At 56.1% G+C, this 15,372-nt stretch overlaps 1 protein-coding gene across 2 annotated transcripts in view; it reads left to right on the forward strand.

Annotated features, from left to right (window-relative positions):
* The window catches only part of FCGBP (Fc gamma binding protein), a 38,932-nt gene that overhangs the window by 16,190 nt on the left and 7,370 nt on the right, over positions 1-15,372 (forward strand). For both annotated transcript variants that reach the window (XM_077851915.1, XM_077851925.1), the window contains 11 exons: positions 162-754; positions 3,208-3,799; positions 3,920-4,119; positions 5,737-5,878; positions 7,294-7,631; positions 8,597-9,170; positions 9,535-10,151; positions 10,605-11,148; positions 12,446-13,017; positions 13,226-13,799; positions 14,820-15,019. In XM_077851915.1, the coding sequence (XP_077708041.1) occupies positions 162-754; positions 3,208-3,799; positions 3,920-4,119; positions 5,737-5,878; positions 7,294-7,631; positions 8,597-9,170; positions 9,535-10,151; positions 10,605-11,148; positions 12,446-13,017; positions 13,226-13,799; positions 14,820-15,019 (4,946 nt within the window). The remainder of the gene's footprint in view (positions 1-161; positions 755-3,207; positions 3,800-3,919; positions 4,120-5,736; positions 5,879-7,293; positions 7,632-8,596; positions 9,171-9,534; positions 10,152-10,604; positions 11,149-12,445; positions 13,018-13,225; positions 13,800-14,819; positions 15,020-15,372) is intronic.

The raw sequence follows: 15,372 nt of genomic DNA on the forward strand, positions 1-15,372 counted from the left end.
AGTTGGATTAATTATGAAATAATCTATCCCGCAGGCCCCACTGAACAGAGGGGCTCCTTGAAGCTAGACGGCTTACATGTGAGTGTGTGAGCGAGTGTGTGCCTGTACATGTGTTACCCAGAAGCAGAAATTCTTAATGCTCATCATTGCTCTCCCTGCAGCTCTGAGCTGCCCTCCCAACAGCCACTATGAGGCATGTTCCCGTGGCTGCCCGATGTCCTGTGGAGATCTCCCAGTGCCCGGGGGCTGTGGTTCTGACTGCCACGAAGCCTGTGTGTGCGACGAGGGCTTTGCACTCAGTGGTGAGTCCTGTGTGCCCCTGCCCTCTTGTGGCTGCACCTACCAGGGCGTCTACTACCCGCCAGGTCAGACCTTCCGCCCTGGACCTGGGTGCGATTCCCTCTGCCAATGCCAGGAGGGCGGCCTGGTGTCCTGTAATCCCTCCTCCTGTGGCCCACACGAGGCTTGCCAGCCATCTGGTGGCATCCTGGACTGCGTGGTTGTGGGCTCGGCCACCTGCCAAGCATCGGGAGACCCCCATTACACCACCTTCGACGGCCGTCGCTACGACTTCATGGGCACCTGCGTGTACGTGCTGTCTCGGACCAACGTGACCCGACCCGGGCTGCAGCAATTTGCCGTCCTGCAGGAGAATGCAGCCTGGGGCAATGGGAGAGTCAGTGTGACTAGGGTGATCACCGTGCAGGTGGCTAACTTCACCCTGGTGCTGAAGCAAAATCACTGGAAGGTCACGGTGAGAGCAGTGATGGAACACGAAGGGGAGGGGGCCTGGGATAGAGCATGCTGTGTGGGTGGGACATGGGGCTCAGAGCTTGCAGTGGATGTGGGAGGCATGGGATCCCTGAGGAGAGTGGGTGCCCCAAGTGGGGAGCCGAGGAGTCAGGAGGCCTTGGGGACCTGGGACCTGCTCCCATGTGGCTCAGTTTCCCCCTCCATGTGCTCCTCAGGCTCTCCTCTCCTGCCCTTGCCTATTCCCTCTGAACACCTCTCCCGACCTCCTCCTCCTTTTCCCTGCACCTGGTCCCTGCTCCAGCTGCCTCCCTTGTCTCCTGGCCAGCAACACAATGCAATCAGAGGCTGGACAAGTTCAGGGATGAGAAAGGTTCAAGGACAGAGGACGATCTGGGGGTGACCCCATCACCCCTCAGCAACCATAATAACAATAGTAACAGCAGCTATGGCTTTTACCCTAGATCTTATTGGCCACTAAACACTTCACATCCACAGTGTCATTTCATCCTTGCAACTGGATGTACCATGATTCGCTTTATTCTTTAGAGGAGAAGGTCCCATCACTGGCCCAAAGTGCCTCAGCAAAGGCATGACTTGAACCCAGGACAACATGCCAGGGGACAGTGCCAATGGTGCACACCATGGTGCTTTCTGAGAAGGATTTGGTCTCATATGGAAAGTGGAGAGATCTCCCCAGGGATCCCACTAAAATGGGGGCTCATGACCATTGTATCCACAAAGTATTGATGATGAGGATGCTGACAAAGAGCTGACTTTTTCAGCTGCCCCCTGTGCACTGGCCATGGGTTAGATGCTTGCATACACTCCCTGAGGTTGCCCACGTTCCTAGGAGAGTGCCTGACATAGAGTTGGCTCTGAATACAGGGGTGGTTGGTGTTCTTGTCATTTGCATCTCACTGAATCCCCCAGCTTCTCCATGAAGTGGAAACTATCATAGCCCCCACTTTACAGATGAGGAAACTGAGACACAGAGATATGTCACTGGTCCCTAACCATTCCCAGTCCCTGCTTGGGAAGTATGGCAGGTGACTATGTTTTAAGGAGCCTCGGCCAGGAGAGTGTCTTCCTCCTGCCTTCTCCTCTGATTCCTTACACTTCCCAAAGAATCTGATGCTCACTGTGTCTACATTCAGGAAGGATGAGCAAGCGTGTTATTCAGAGGTGGATTTCTAAGGCTTTGTTGGTGACCATCAGTCTTCAACTTGAAACCACTGGTTCTCAGCTCAGGGGTTTGAAGTTCATTTCCCATTAGCCTAATGCTCCACTCACTAATGCTTAAAGCCTTAGCACTCACTTGTCAAAATAAAAACTTCCAAACAGTTCACAATACTAGCAAATGCTCCCAGAATACCTGTGCCGGACACATTTCTCAGCACTTTCCAAATGTCCGCTTGAATAATCCTGCCAGTCCACCCTGCCTCCCATTCAGTAGATGAAGAAACAAATACAGAGAGGTGTCTCTCACCTGCACAGAGTCACAGGAAGAGGAAGGGACAGAGCTGTGTTGGAAGCCAGGCAGGTAGCTCTGGAGTCCATCACTGCATTATTGATCAGCAAGTGGTGAACGAAAGGTAGCTGGTAAGCTTGTTACTCCATTGAGACTTGCATCAGCTTCCTATGGCTCTGAAATAAGTTACCACAAGCGTGGCAGCATAAAACAACAGAAATTTGTTTGCTCACTGTCGTGGAGACCAGAAGTCCAAATTCAAGGGGTCGGTGAGAGCTGCCCTCCCTCTGAAGACTCCATGAGGGTGGCTCCTTCCTCACCTCTTTCAGCTTCTGGTGGTTCCAGGTGTTCCTTGGCTCATGGCCAGGACACTCCCATCCTGGTCTTGGTCTTTTTTTTTTTTCTTTTTATTTTATTTTATTTATTTATTTGAGAGAGAGAGAGCACATGGGGCAGAGGGAGAGGTAGACAAGATCTCAAGCAGATTACATGCTGAGCACAGAGCCCAATGCAGAGCTCGATCCCAAGACCCCAAGATCAAGACCTGAGCTGAAACAAAGAGCCGGTCACTCAACCAACTGTGCCACCCAGGTGCCCCGTCTTTGTCTTCACATGGCCTTTTTTCTTCTGTCTGTCCCCTTTTCTGGCTCTCGTCATTATATAAAGAAACTCGTCCTTGGGCATAGGGCCCACCTGAATCCAGGGTGATCTTGGGATGATGACCCTAAGTATATCTGCAAAGACTCTTATTCCAAATAAGATTATAAAAAAAAAAAAGATTATATTCAGGTTCTGGGTGGACATATCCTTTGGGGACCACCATTCAGCCTGCTATAAGACCTGACCATTATGCCCATTTTACAAATTTGAAAACTAAGGCCCAGAGAGGTGAGGTCACGTGGATCCCCAGTGTCAGGCAGGGGCTTGAACTAGCGTCTGCCCTCCCAAAGTGCACCCTCTGACATGTGGAATCTCTTGCCTCCCAGGTGAACGGTGTGGACATGAGGCTTCCTGTGGTACTGGCCCAGGGCCGGATCCGCGCTTCCCAGCATGGCTCGGACGTCGTGATCAACACTGACTTTGGCCTACGTGTGGCCTATGACCTCGTGTACAATGTGCGGGTCACAGTCCCAGGGAACTACTACCAGCAGCTGCATGGCCTGTGTGGGAACTACAATGGTGACTCCAAGGATGACTTCCAGAAGCCAGACGGCTCACAGGCAGGCAGCTCTACTGACTTTGGCAACTCCTGGGAGGAGGCAGTGCCAGGCTCTCCCTGCCTGCCGCCGCCCACCTGCAAGCCCGGCGAAGATTGCAACTCGAGCCCTGAGTGTCCACCTGAGCTGCAGGAGAAGTACAAGCAGGAGAAGTTCTGTGGGCTCCTCACCAGCCCCAATGGGCCTCTGGCTGCCTGCCACAAGCTGGTTGATCCCCAAGGTCCCTTAAAAGATTGTATCTTTGATCTTTGCCTGGGTGGTGGGAATGAGAGCATTCTCTGCAGCAACATCCATGCCTACGTGAGTGCTTGCCAGGCGGCTGGAGGCGATATTGAACCCTGGAGGACCGAATCATTCTGTCGTGAGTAAGGGGCAGAGGAATGGGGGGTGACTGAGGCATAGAAGGGGCAGACATGGGGCCCTGCAGCCCCTCCCACAGAGCTCCTGGGAGGGGGCCCTGACAAGAACTCCCTCTTTGCAGCGATGGAGTGCCCCCCCAACAGCCACTACGAGGTCTGTGCAGACACCTGCTCCCTGGGCTGCTCCGCACTCAGCGCACCCCCGCAGTGCCCAGAGAGCTGTGCCGAGGGCTGCCAGTGTGACCCCGGCTTCCTCAATGACGGCCTGGCCTGCGTGCCCATCCAGCAATGTGGCTGCTACCACAACGGTATCTACTATGAGGTAGGAACCCTGTCATTGCAGGCAGAGCCCAGGGCCTTGCACCAGACCCCATTCCACTGCCCCTCACCCCACAGCCCCCCACTTGGCCTCCTGAATGTCTCTCCCACCCATCCCTTCCCCTCTTCGTGGCCCCACTGCTGTCCCATTTGCCATCTCCCCGCTGCTGTCTCCACACCCTCACTTTTCTCCCTTGGGCCACCTTCCCCACGGCAGTGGGGAGACTCTTCTCAATATGGCCATGGGCCCTACAACTTCAAATCCTTCCCTGATTCCACAAGTCTAGACCATCTGTGTGACACAGCAGGTAACTCCATCTGCTTCCTTCTCCCACCTTCATGCACTTACTCCTTTTTCTTTGATTTGACTGTGTGTCTAAAGTCAGTCTCCCTCAAAGGACCACAAGCTCTGTGCGGGGGCCCTCTCTGCTGTTGCCTCATACAAATGAAAGCAGTAATAAGAGTGAATAGGTAGACAGTGCTCATTATGTGCCAGTTATGGCTTTCAGTGCTATGTGCACAGGATATGTGTGATGAATCTTTTTTTAAAGATTTTATTTATTCATGAGAGACACACAGAGAGAGGCAGAGACACAGGCAGAGAGAGAAGCAGGATCCCTGGAGGGAGCCCAATGCGGGATTAGATCCCAGGACCCCAGGATCACGACCTGAGCGAAAGGCAGACACTCAACCACCAAGCCATCTAGGTGCCCTGTGATGAACTTTTTATTCCGAAATATATATGTATGTGTGAACTTTTTATTATGAAATTTTGGTATGAACTTTTTTGTATGTATGAAATTTTTATTACGAAAATTTTCCCTTTTTTTAAGATTTTATTTATTTATTCATGAGAATACACAGAGAGGAGACAGAGAGAGAGAGAGAAAGAGAGAGAGAGTCAGAGACACAGGCAGAGGGAGAAGCAGGCTCCATGCAGGGAGCCTGACGCGGACTTGATCCCGGGACTCCAGGATCACGCCCTGGGCTGTAGGCGGCGCTAAACCGCCGAGCCACTGGGCTGACCTATTAAGAAAATTTTCAAACATGCTCCCGCCATGTTTGACTTCTGTCAAGAGAACAGTGTAATAAATCCCCATGAGCTTATTACACAGCTTTAGTGATAACCACATTTTCCCCATCTTGTTTCAACTCCAACCTAGATTATTAAAAAAAAAAAAAAAAGAAAGAAAAGAAAAGAAAAAAAAACCCTCCCTTTTCATTTCTTCTGTATTATTAACGAAGTTATACTCTTCTAGGTAGGTGCTATATTATCAGCAGCTTACAGATGAGGAAACAGAGTTATCCAGAGGTTAAGTAATTTACACAGAGTGATACAGTTTGGAAACAGCAGAAACAGGCTTCAGACCCAGGCAGTTTGCTCCAGAGCTTTTGCTCTTAATTGGTATGTCACACCGCTTCTCATAGACAGCAGACATTTAGTGGGGGTTTTGGAAAAGTGAATGAGTGAATGAATGAATTTGACCTCAGGACCATACGGTGCTTTAGGTCCACAGACAAGGGGCCACCCTGCTGAAAGATGTCCCTTTTGTGTTCTCTGGATCTTCTGTCTGCCAGTGTCAGCTCCCACCCTCATGGCCATTGCCCTCTGTCCCCACAGCCGAACCAGACGATACTCACTGACAACTGCCAGCAGCAGTGTGTGTGCCATGCCGGACAAGGCGTGGTGTGCCAGGCCCACAGCTGCAAGCCAGGACAGGTGTGCGAGCCCTCGGGAGGCATCCTGAGCTGCGTCACCAAAGGTGCTGGGCTGGGGCCGGCCTCAGGGGGGCTGGGAGCACAGGGTGATGCAAATCCTGATTTTCACAGTGAGAGGTACGGAGGAGTAAAGATTGAGGTCTCAACCTGGGGCCCTCCGAGGCTGGGATTCCCAGGGCGGGGGGCAGAGAGCCTCCAGGCCAGGAGGCAGGGACTTTTATGGTAGAATCCAGGCTGTGGGGAGCCTCAGGGCTAGGTTTCCTGGGGGCGATGTCACAGACCCTGGACATAAGGCAAGGACAGGAAAACTTTTTCCCTAAAGGGCCAGATGGCAAACATTCAAACTTGCAGGCCTTGTAGGCGCAGTCATAACTCAACTCTGCCATCGTGGCATGAAATCAGCCATAGACTATGTAAGCAAGGGGATGAGGCGCCAGTGAAACTCTGATATTTATAAAAACAGACAGCTGGCTGTGCCAAGGTTCACTGACCGCTGGTACGCAAGATTAGGCTCAAGGCATCTAACATCATCTCCCCTTCAAGGCAGGGGAGACTGGGACCCACAGGGACAGAGATAGAAAGCATAGGCTTGAGGTCTCAAGCAGAGACCCCACCAGACTGGGATCTTAGAATACAGGGCCCTCCTCAAAGGAGGATCAGGACTTATAGGGAAATAGTCTGACATGGGACACCCCCCTCCCCACACCAATAAATCTGAGTCACAGAGCTCCCCCGACCCAGGACTGGTTTCTCAGGTTGAAGGGCAGAGAATAATTCCTTATTCCCAAAGATAAGGGCATGGGACCTCCAGAACTGAGACCCTCAGTCCCCACAGGGACTCCCAGGGGTGGGGCTATTTCAGTCAGAGTGGGATCAGGAGACAGAAACCACACAGTAGCCTCCATGAGGAGTTTAATCTACAGTATTTATTTGCAACAGAGTCCCAGAGGGGTAAGAGAACTTGAATGAGCAGATGGAGGGAGCAGCTCCCAACTCCCACCCAGGGGAGGGAGGAAGGTGGAGAGGCGGAGGTCACTGGAAGGTGCAGCTATATAATCTGCTGGTTTAGAGGTTGTGCAGCCTGGTGGCCCCCAAAAGGGTGGGAGCTCAGGCATGGGCGAATGCGGGACCCAGGTCTTGAACACAGAAAACCCTGGTGCGGTGGATGCCCTCTCATGGATGCCTTCGGGGCTGGCATTGCAGATACTGGGACCCCTGAGGCTGGGTTCCAGTGTAAGGACCCTACAGTCTGTGTCTTTGCTGCAAGGTCCTTGGGGTCTAGGTCTCCAACAGCAAACCAACAGGCATGGGTCTCAGATGTGAGGCCTCGGGTATCTGTTCTCACCTGCAGTAGCCCTCAGCACCAGTACAGTAGTGCCAGCATAGACTGGGGCAGATGCCAGGGAGCAGCCGACCTTAGGCTGGGCAGCCCCACAAGGTCCCCTCTCCCCATCTCCAGACCCATGCCACGGTGTGACGTGTCGGCCACAGGAGACGTGCCAGGAGAAGGATGGCCAGGCTGTGTGCGTGCCCAACTATGAGGCCACATGCTGGCTGTGGGGTGACCCACACTACCACTCCTTCGATGGCTGGGAATTCGACTTCCAGGGCACATGCGACTACGTGCTGTCAGCAGCCGGCTACCAGGGGGGCAGAACCCAAAGCCTGACCCCCTTCACCGTTACCACCAAAAATGAGAACCGGGGCAACCCTGCTGTATCCTATGTGAGGCTCGTCACCGTGTCTGCCCTCGGCTTCAACATCTCCATCCACAAAGGGGAGGTTGGCAAAGTCCGGGTAAGTCCAACATGCCCTGGTGGGGGCAAGCCATCCTGCCAGCCACAGTTAGGAGCTGAAAGCTCACTCTTGGCCTAGGCCCAAAACAAAATGACAGTGAAAGCAATGACAGCAAACGCCCCCTTTTTGTTGGGAATTAAATGAGCCCAGCCCTTTGCTAAAGGCTCTGATGTAAGACTTCAGCATTTGCCTTTTTTAGCAACCTGGGTTTGAATCCAGACTCTCCTTGTGAACTGTGTGATGTTGGGTGTGACTTTTCTTGATGGGCCTTCATTTCCTTGTCTGTGAAATGGGGATCCGTCTGAGAGCCTGTGAATGTTGGTGAGGGAATAAATGAGAGGCCCAGAGCCTGCAACAAGGAGTGAAATTCAGGGAGATGGGGAGAGGGGTGAAGGCCAGGGGGAGGCGGGCTGCCCTTCCTGCCCATGGTGACAGGATTACAGATTAATGAATGGTAGTGCACAGAGGGAGAGAGAGGTACAGAACAGGGTCAGCACTCAATAATGAATGTTGAGTGACTTGAAGAGATGTCCAGACACACAGGGGTGTACAGGAGATGGGGGGGGGGTCACTGAGAAAGAGACACAGAAAGACCCAGAGAGAGAGAGAGAGAGAGAGAGAGAGAGATGCTGAAAGAGAACTAGATCTAGATGTAGAGAGAGGGAAAGACAACAGAGAGAGAGAGAAGAAGAAGGGAGGGAGATGGAGAGAGAGAATGAGAGAGAGAGAGAGAAAGAGAGACCCAGAAAAAGCAGCAGAGTAAGGTTTCATTCTCCAGGGCCTGGACTCAAGCAACATCCTTGATGTTTATTAACCGACATATAACTGTCAGTCCTGAGGAAGGCCTTGGCAGCTGCCAGCCATGGCAGATGAGGGAGGGAGGGAGGCAGGCAAGGGGCCAGAGCTGAAGCCTCTGCACCTCGAGTGAGCCCTGTTTGCCTCCTTCCCCTCCCCTCCACCCCCAGGTGAACGGTGTGCTGACAGTGCTGCCCGTCTCTGTGGCCGGGGGGCGGCTTTCGGTGACCCACGGCCCATCAAAAGCGCTGCTGGTGGCTGACTTTGGGCTTCGGGTCACCTACGACTGGGACTGGCGAGTAGAGGTGACACTGCCTAGTAGCTATCACGGCCAGGTGTCTGGGCTCTGCGGGAACATGGACCGGAACATCAGCAACGACCGAGTCTTCCCCAATGGCACACTGGCTCCCTCGATACCCAGCTGGGGCGGCAGCTGGCGAGTTCCAGGCTGGGACCCGCTGTGCTGGGATGAATGCCAGGGCAACTGTCCCACATGCCCTGAGGACCGCCTGGAGGAGTACAAGGGCCCGGGCTTCTGTGGGCCCCTGGCCCCTGACTCGGGAGGCCCCTTCGCTGCCTGCCATGCCCATGTGGCCCCCGACAGCTTTTTCAAGGGCTGCGTTCTGGATGTCTGCCTAGGCGGTGGGGCCCACGACATCCTTTGCCAGGCTCTGGCCGCCTATGCCGCCGCCTGCCAGGCCGCCGGGATTGCCATTAAGAACTGGAGGGAGGAGGCTGGTTGTGGTGAGTGTCGGGGAGCAGAGCAGGAGCTGGGGGTGGAGGAGGGGATCCTGTCTCTCCCACATTAGATGGGTCTCACTCCGGTCTTTCTGGGCCATTTGTTTCTCTCTCTCTCTCTTTGCCTCTTGTCTCTTGGTGCTTATCTCTGTCTCCCTTTGATTGTCTCTGCCTGTCCATTTCTCATTCTCTCTCCCCATATCTGTTTGGGTTTTCCTCTGTGTCCTTCTATTGGTGTCTTGCTGTTCCCCTCAATCCCTCCCTGTCCCTCCTTGTCTCTGTCTCCATCTATCTCCTCCCAATCTTCTGACCCCACCCCTGACACCATTCCCTCTCTTTCTCTCCCTCCCACTCCTGGGTCCACCCACAGAGATCTCCTGCCCGGAGAACAGCCACTACGAGCTCTGTGGCCCAGCCTGCCCAGCCAGCTGCCCAGCCCCTACACCTCCCACGACCCCAAAGCCATGTGACAGCCCCTGTGCCGAGGGCTGCCAGTGTGATTCAGGCTTTGTGTGGAGTGCCGACCGCTGTGTGCCCCTGGATGGTGGCTGTGGCTGCTGGGTCAACGGCACCTACCACGAAGCTGGCAGTGAGTTCTGGGCTGATGCCACCTGCTCCCAGAGGTGCCACTGCGGGCCTGGGGGCAGCTCGCCGATCTGCAAGCCTGCCAAGTGCGGGCTAGGTGAGCAATGTGCCCTGTTGCCCTCGGGCCAGCTCGGCTGCCAGCCTGTCAGCACAGCTGAGTGTCAGGCCTGGGGTGACCCCCATTACGTCACCCTGGATGGGCACCGATTCGACTTCCAAGGCAACTGTGAGTACCTGCTGAGCACGCCCTGCAAGGCACTACCCACGGGGGCTGAGAACTTCACCGTCACTGTAGTCAACGAGCACCGGGGCAGCCAGGCGGTCAGCTACACTCGCAGCGTCACCCTACACATCTACAGCCACAGCCTGACCCTCAGTGCCCAGTGGCCGCGACAGCTGCAGGTGAGGGGCCTGGAGCCAGACGGGAGCCCATGCCAGCCCTGGGGTTGTCTGGGACACTCAGGAGTTTGTCATTCCCCTGATTCCCTTTCATAGGTTAGCGGGGCCATGATGCAGGGGTTCAGAGTATAGGCCTTGGAGCAGTGGCTTCCCCATTCCTTACATAATTCCTTTAGTTTAGCCTTAGTTTATTCTGCTATAAAATGGGTCTAAGAAGAGTACCTGCTTCAGAGGGTCGTGTGAGGAAGCAGTGGCATAGTAGCTCTAGATGCCCATTATTACTACTACTGCTGCTGTCATTATTATTATTATTATTATTATTATTATTATTATTACCAAGGGTAGATCCCAGCCTCAGGGTTCCACCCTACCCCACCCCCACCCCCTTCGGTGGTGTAGTCAAAATTTGAACCTTGACCCGCGCGGTCATCCCCCATCCCTACCGCGTGCCCGCAGGTGGACGGCAAGCTCGTGGCGCTGCCCTACCAGCTGGACTCACGCCTGCGCGCCTACCTGAGCGGCGCCGACGTGGTGGTGACCACGGCCGCGGGGCTGTCTCTGGCTTTCGACGGGGACAGCTTCGTGCGCCTGCACGTGCCGGCGGCGTACGCGGGCGCCCTCTGTGGCCTGTGCGGGAACTACAACCAGGACCCCGCCGACGACCTCGAGGCGGTGGGCGGGAACCCGGCCGGCTGGCAGGTGGGCGGCGAGGCTGGCTGCGGGGAGTGCGTGCCCGGGCCGTGCCCGCCGCAGTGCACGCCCGAGCAGCAGGAGCCCTTCGGCGGCCCCGACGCCTGCGGCATCATCTCCGCGCCCGACGGCCCGCTGGCGCCCTGCCACGCCCTGGTGCCGCCCCAGCAGTACTTCCAGGCCTGCCTGCTGGACGCCTGCCAGGCCCAGGGCCATCCGGGAGGCCTCTGCCCTGCCGTGGAGACCTACGTGGCAGTCTGCCAGGCCGCGGGGGCCCAGCTCGGAGAGTGGAGGCGGCCGGACTTCTGTCGTGAGTACTGATCCATGCCCGGTCCACATAATGGGGTGGGGTTGGGCAGGGGGTGTCTTCCCGCCTTCCCCTTCACACAGCTCTAAGACCAGAGTTCTCCTCCCCCACAGGGTTAGGCAGCACCTTGCCTCCCCTGAGCCAGATAGCTCCTGTCCAAAGAACCACAATGGCCTTCACACACCAATGCACCAGGACGCAGACTGCCATGGGAGACACTCAGATACACCTGGTCAGAAACCCCGGGTCCAGGATCCTCTCAGGGATCCACGTGCTGATATCTTAGTCAGATAGACCGGGTGGTGGAGCCGGTGAAAGCTACACAGCGAGATACACCTGGTCGAGGTAGATTCTCTCAGGTACCCCTGGTGAGAGAGACCTAGAGAGTTACACCTGGTCCGATGCATCTACACTGTTTCAAACACCGAAATACACAAGGTCAGATAGAACCTTGGTCTGATAACCTTAGGCAGAGACTCTTCTGATTAGAAGCACTTGGGCAGACACTCCCAGGTAAGATCATGACCCTGACACAGCCCCAGGTAGATATATACAGGTTCATGGTCAGAGAGTCCAGGGCCATTACCCTCAGACACATGGCCTTGGTGAAATTTATCCAGTCAGCTTCACCCAATCAGATACACATGGTCAGACTCACGCCGACGCCGACCTTGTCAGAGAGACTCCATCAGAGGCTTCGGGTCAGACATCCACAGCCAGGTGTACTCAGGTGGATTCATACCAGAGATACAGGATACACTTGGCTCCACGCCCTGGTCAGATTCACCCCCCTGAGACACCCACAGTGGGTTCTAATCCTGCATATCTTGGTCAGATGTAGGTGGTCAGATTCACCCCATAAGATTCACTTCATCTTTAGAAATACTTCAGCAGGGGGCACCTGAGTGGCTCAGTGGTTGAGTGTCTGCCTTTGGCTCAGATCGTAATCCCGGGGCCCTGGGATCGAGTCCCACATCAGGCTCCCCAGAGGGAGCCTGCTTCTCCTTCTGCCTATGTCTCTGCCTCTCTCTGTGTCTCTCATGAATAAATAAAAGCTTAAAAAAAATACTTGATCAGATTGACACACAGCAAGGTCAGAGAGACTTGGTCTCCACATCCCCACCCTGGATCCCCCAGTAAGATATCCTAGATCAGACACTTTGCCCAGATCCCTGGATGGAGTCAGTCATGAAATATTCTCAGACAGAACATACAGATTCTGAGCAGGTTCTCCCACTCTGCACCTTCTCTGTGCCTCTCCCATGCACCCACCTGGCTCATTCCCTCTTTGTCCTCACAGCCATCCAGTGCCCTGCCAACAGCCACTACAAGCTCTGCGGTGACTCCTGCCCTATAAGCTGCCCCAGCCTCTCTGCGCCTGAGGGCTGCGTGCAGACCTGCCGGGAGGGCTGCGTCTGTGATGCCGGCTTCGTGCTCAGCGGCGACACCTGTGTGCCTGTGGGCCAGTGTGGATGCCTCCACGAGGGCCACTACTACCCACTGGGCGAGTCCTTCTACCCGGGCCCTGAGTGCGAGCGGCGCTGCAAGTGTGGGCAGGGCGGCCAAGTCACTTGCCAGGAGGGCTCGGCCTGCAGGCCCTACGAGGAGTGCCGAGTAGAGGACGGTGTCCAGGCATGCCACCCTACGGGCTGTGGCCGCTGTGTGATCAATGGTGGCATCCACTACATTACCCTGGATGGGCGTGTCTATGACCTGCATGGCTCCTGCTCCTACGTCTTAGCCCGAGTCTGCCACCCTGACCCCAAGGACGAGGACTTTGCCATTGTGCTTGAGAAGGATGCAGCTGGAGATCTCCAACAGCTGGTGGTTACTGTGGCTGGCCAGGTTGTGACATTGGCTCAGGGGCCAAAGGTAAGTGGCTTCTCCCGGGGGTCTGAGCAGGATAGGGTCTACCCCAAGGTGAGTGAGGGGGACACAGTCCCACCCTCAGGTAATCCGAAGAACATGGTCTGACCCCAAAGGGCTGGTGAAGAACACAGTCCCACCCCAGGAGTCTGAGGGGACCGCCTCACCCATGATTCTGTGAGTCCCTGACCACCTGCTTGACCTTTCCATCCAGGTCACTGTGGATGGCGAGGCTGTGGCCCTGCCTGTGGCCGTGGGTCACGTGCGGGTGACTGCCGAGGGCCGGAACGTGATTCTCCAGACCACCAAAGCACTGCGGCTTCTCTTTGATGGCAATGCCCACATCTTCATCTCCATCCCCAGCCCCTTCCGTGGCCGGCTCTGTGGCCTCTGTGGGAACTTCAACGGCAACTGGAGCGACGACTTTGTGCTGCCCAATGGCGCCGAGGCCTCCAGCGTGGATGCCTTCGGAGCCGCGTGGCGGGCGCCCAGCTCCTCCCAGGGCTGCACTGAGGGCTGTGGGGCCAGTGGCTGCCCCGTGTGCTCGGCCCAGGAGACGGCGCCCTATGAGAGCAACCAGGCCTGCGGGCAGATCCGGGACCCCAACGGCCCTTTCGCAGGCTGCCACGCCGTGCTGAACCCCTCCGAGTACTTCCGCCAGTGCGTGTACGACCTGTGCCACCACAAAGGCAGCACCGCCTTCCTGTGCCAGAGCCTAGCGGCCTACACGGCAGCCTGCCAGGCAGTCAGTGGCACCGTGAAGCCTTGGAGGACGGAGAGCTTCTGCCGTGAGTGTCCAGGGGGGCCCTCGAGAGACTCCAGACCAGGCTCAGGGACGTCCCGCCCCCCTCCACCGCCCCGCACCTGCTCCCATCCTGTCTGCATCTCACCAGCAGTCCCTCCCTCTTGAAGGCTCTCCTAGCTTCTCCTGCACCACCCCCCACAGAGCTCCCACTGGCCCTTCTCAGTCTCCCTTCAGGGGCCCACTCTCCTGAAACCACAGACATGCTTCATCCTCAGGGCTTGTCCTGAACCTTCTCTGTGGTGACCTGGGAGGGCTGGTCAGGCAGCTCACATAATAAAGCGTGAGTCTGTGGCTCACGTGGCCCCCATGTCCCCCTGGATGTGGCTATAGCCCTCAGACTTCCGGCCCAGGACTGTACCTCTTAGATACCCCCAGTTAGGGGTATGCTTCCTTCTAACTCCAAGGGTAGGGCTGTGTCCTGTTCATTCTTCTAAGGACAGCACCTCTGTCCAGAGCCATGATCCACCCCTATAGCTCTAGATTTGTCCTCAGTGCTGACAGCGGACACTTTGTCTTCAGCCCTGACCTCTCTCCTGACTGCCAGTCTTGGGGGGCCAGTGGCTTCCTGGACACTTTCCCCCGGATGTGCATAGGGTCCCTCAGATCTGCTGTGTTCTCATATGGCATTAGCATTTTACCCCACACCTGATCCTCCCATTCCCCGACCGAGTCTTCATCTCAGGGGCAGCCACACGCTCTGCCAATTGCTCGCCAGAGCCCAGGGCCTCACCCGGAACACTTCCCCTAGGTCCTTGCAACTCCCTCTTCTTGCCCCATCCTGGCCTGACCCCCTGCCTGTGCTTCCCCCAGCAGCCCTGATCATGCTGGGCTGTCACTGTCTGTCCCCCTGAGATGAGCTCATAGAGCAGGGCCCGAGGCTGCTTTCTTGCTGGTGTCCCCAGCACTGACTGCCACCCTAGACCCTGGTGTGCGGGGAGGCCTAGGGGGTAGGGGTAAGAGTGCGGGAGAGGACCCTGACCTGCCCTACCTCCTCCCTCTGCAGCACTCCAGTGCCCGGCCCACAGCCACTACTCCACCTGCATGCGCTCCTGCCAGGGCTCCTGCGCAGCTCTCTCCGGCCTCACCGGCTGCACCAACCGCTGCTTTGAGGGCTGTGAGTGTGATGACCGCTTCCTGCTCTCGCAGGGCACCTGCATCCCCGTGCAAGACTGTGGCTGCACCCATGACGGCCACTACCTGCCGGTGAGCCTAGGGTTGGCATCAACGATGGATGACAGGCAGGGAGGGAGGAGGAGCTCCAGGGAAACATGTGGAGTTCTTGTGCCCACACCTCAAGGATGGGGACATTTCCCAGCTCCATGGCTCCATGCAGGGAAGTATTAGTTCCCTGAGTCTACTGAGACAGACGACCTCAAACTGGGTAGCTTCAAACCAGCGCCATCTATTCTCCCAGAGTTCGGAAGGCCAGCGTCAGGAACCAGAGGCACTGGGGCAAAATCCAGGTGTGGGCAGGACAGCCCTCCCTCCAGAGGCTCCAGGGAAGAAGCCATTCCTTGCCCCTCCTCTCTCCTTCCCCCCAGATTTGTTTTTGTTTT

The sequence above is a fragment of the Canis aureus genome, chromosome 1 (genome assembly GCF_053574225.1).
Source record: "Canis aureus isolate CA01 chromosome 1, VMU_Caureus_v.1.0, whole genome shotgun sequence".
NCBI lineage: Eukaryota > Metazoa > Chordata > Mammalia > Carnivora > Canidae > Canis > Canis aureus.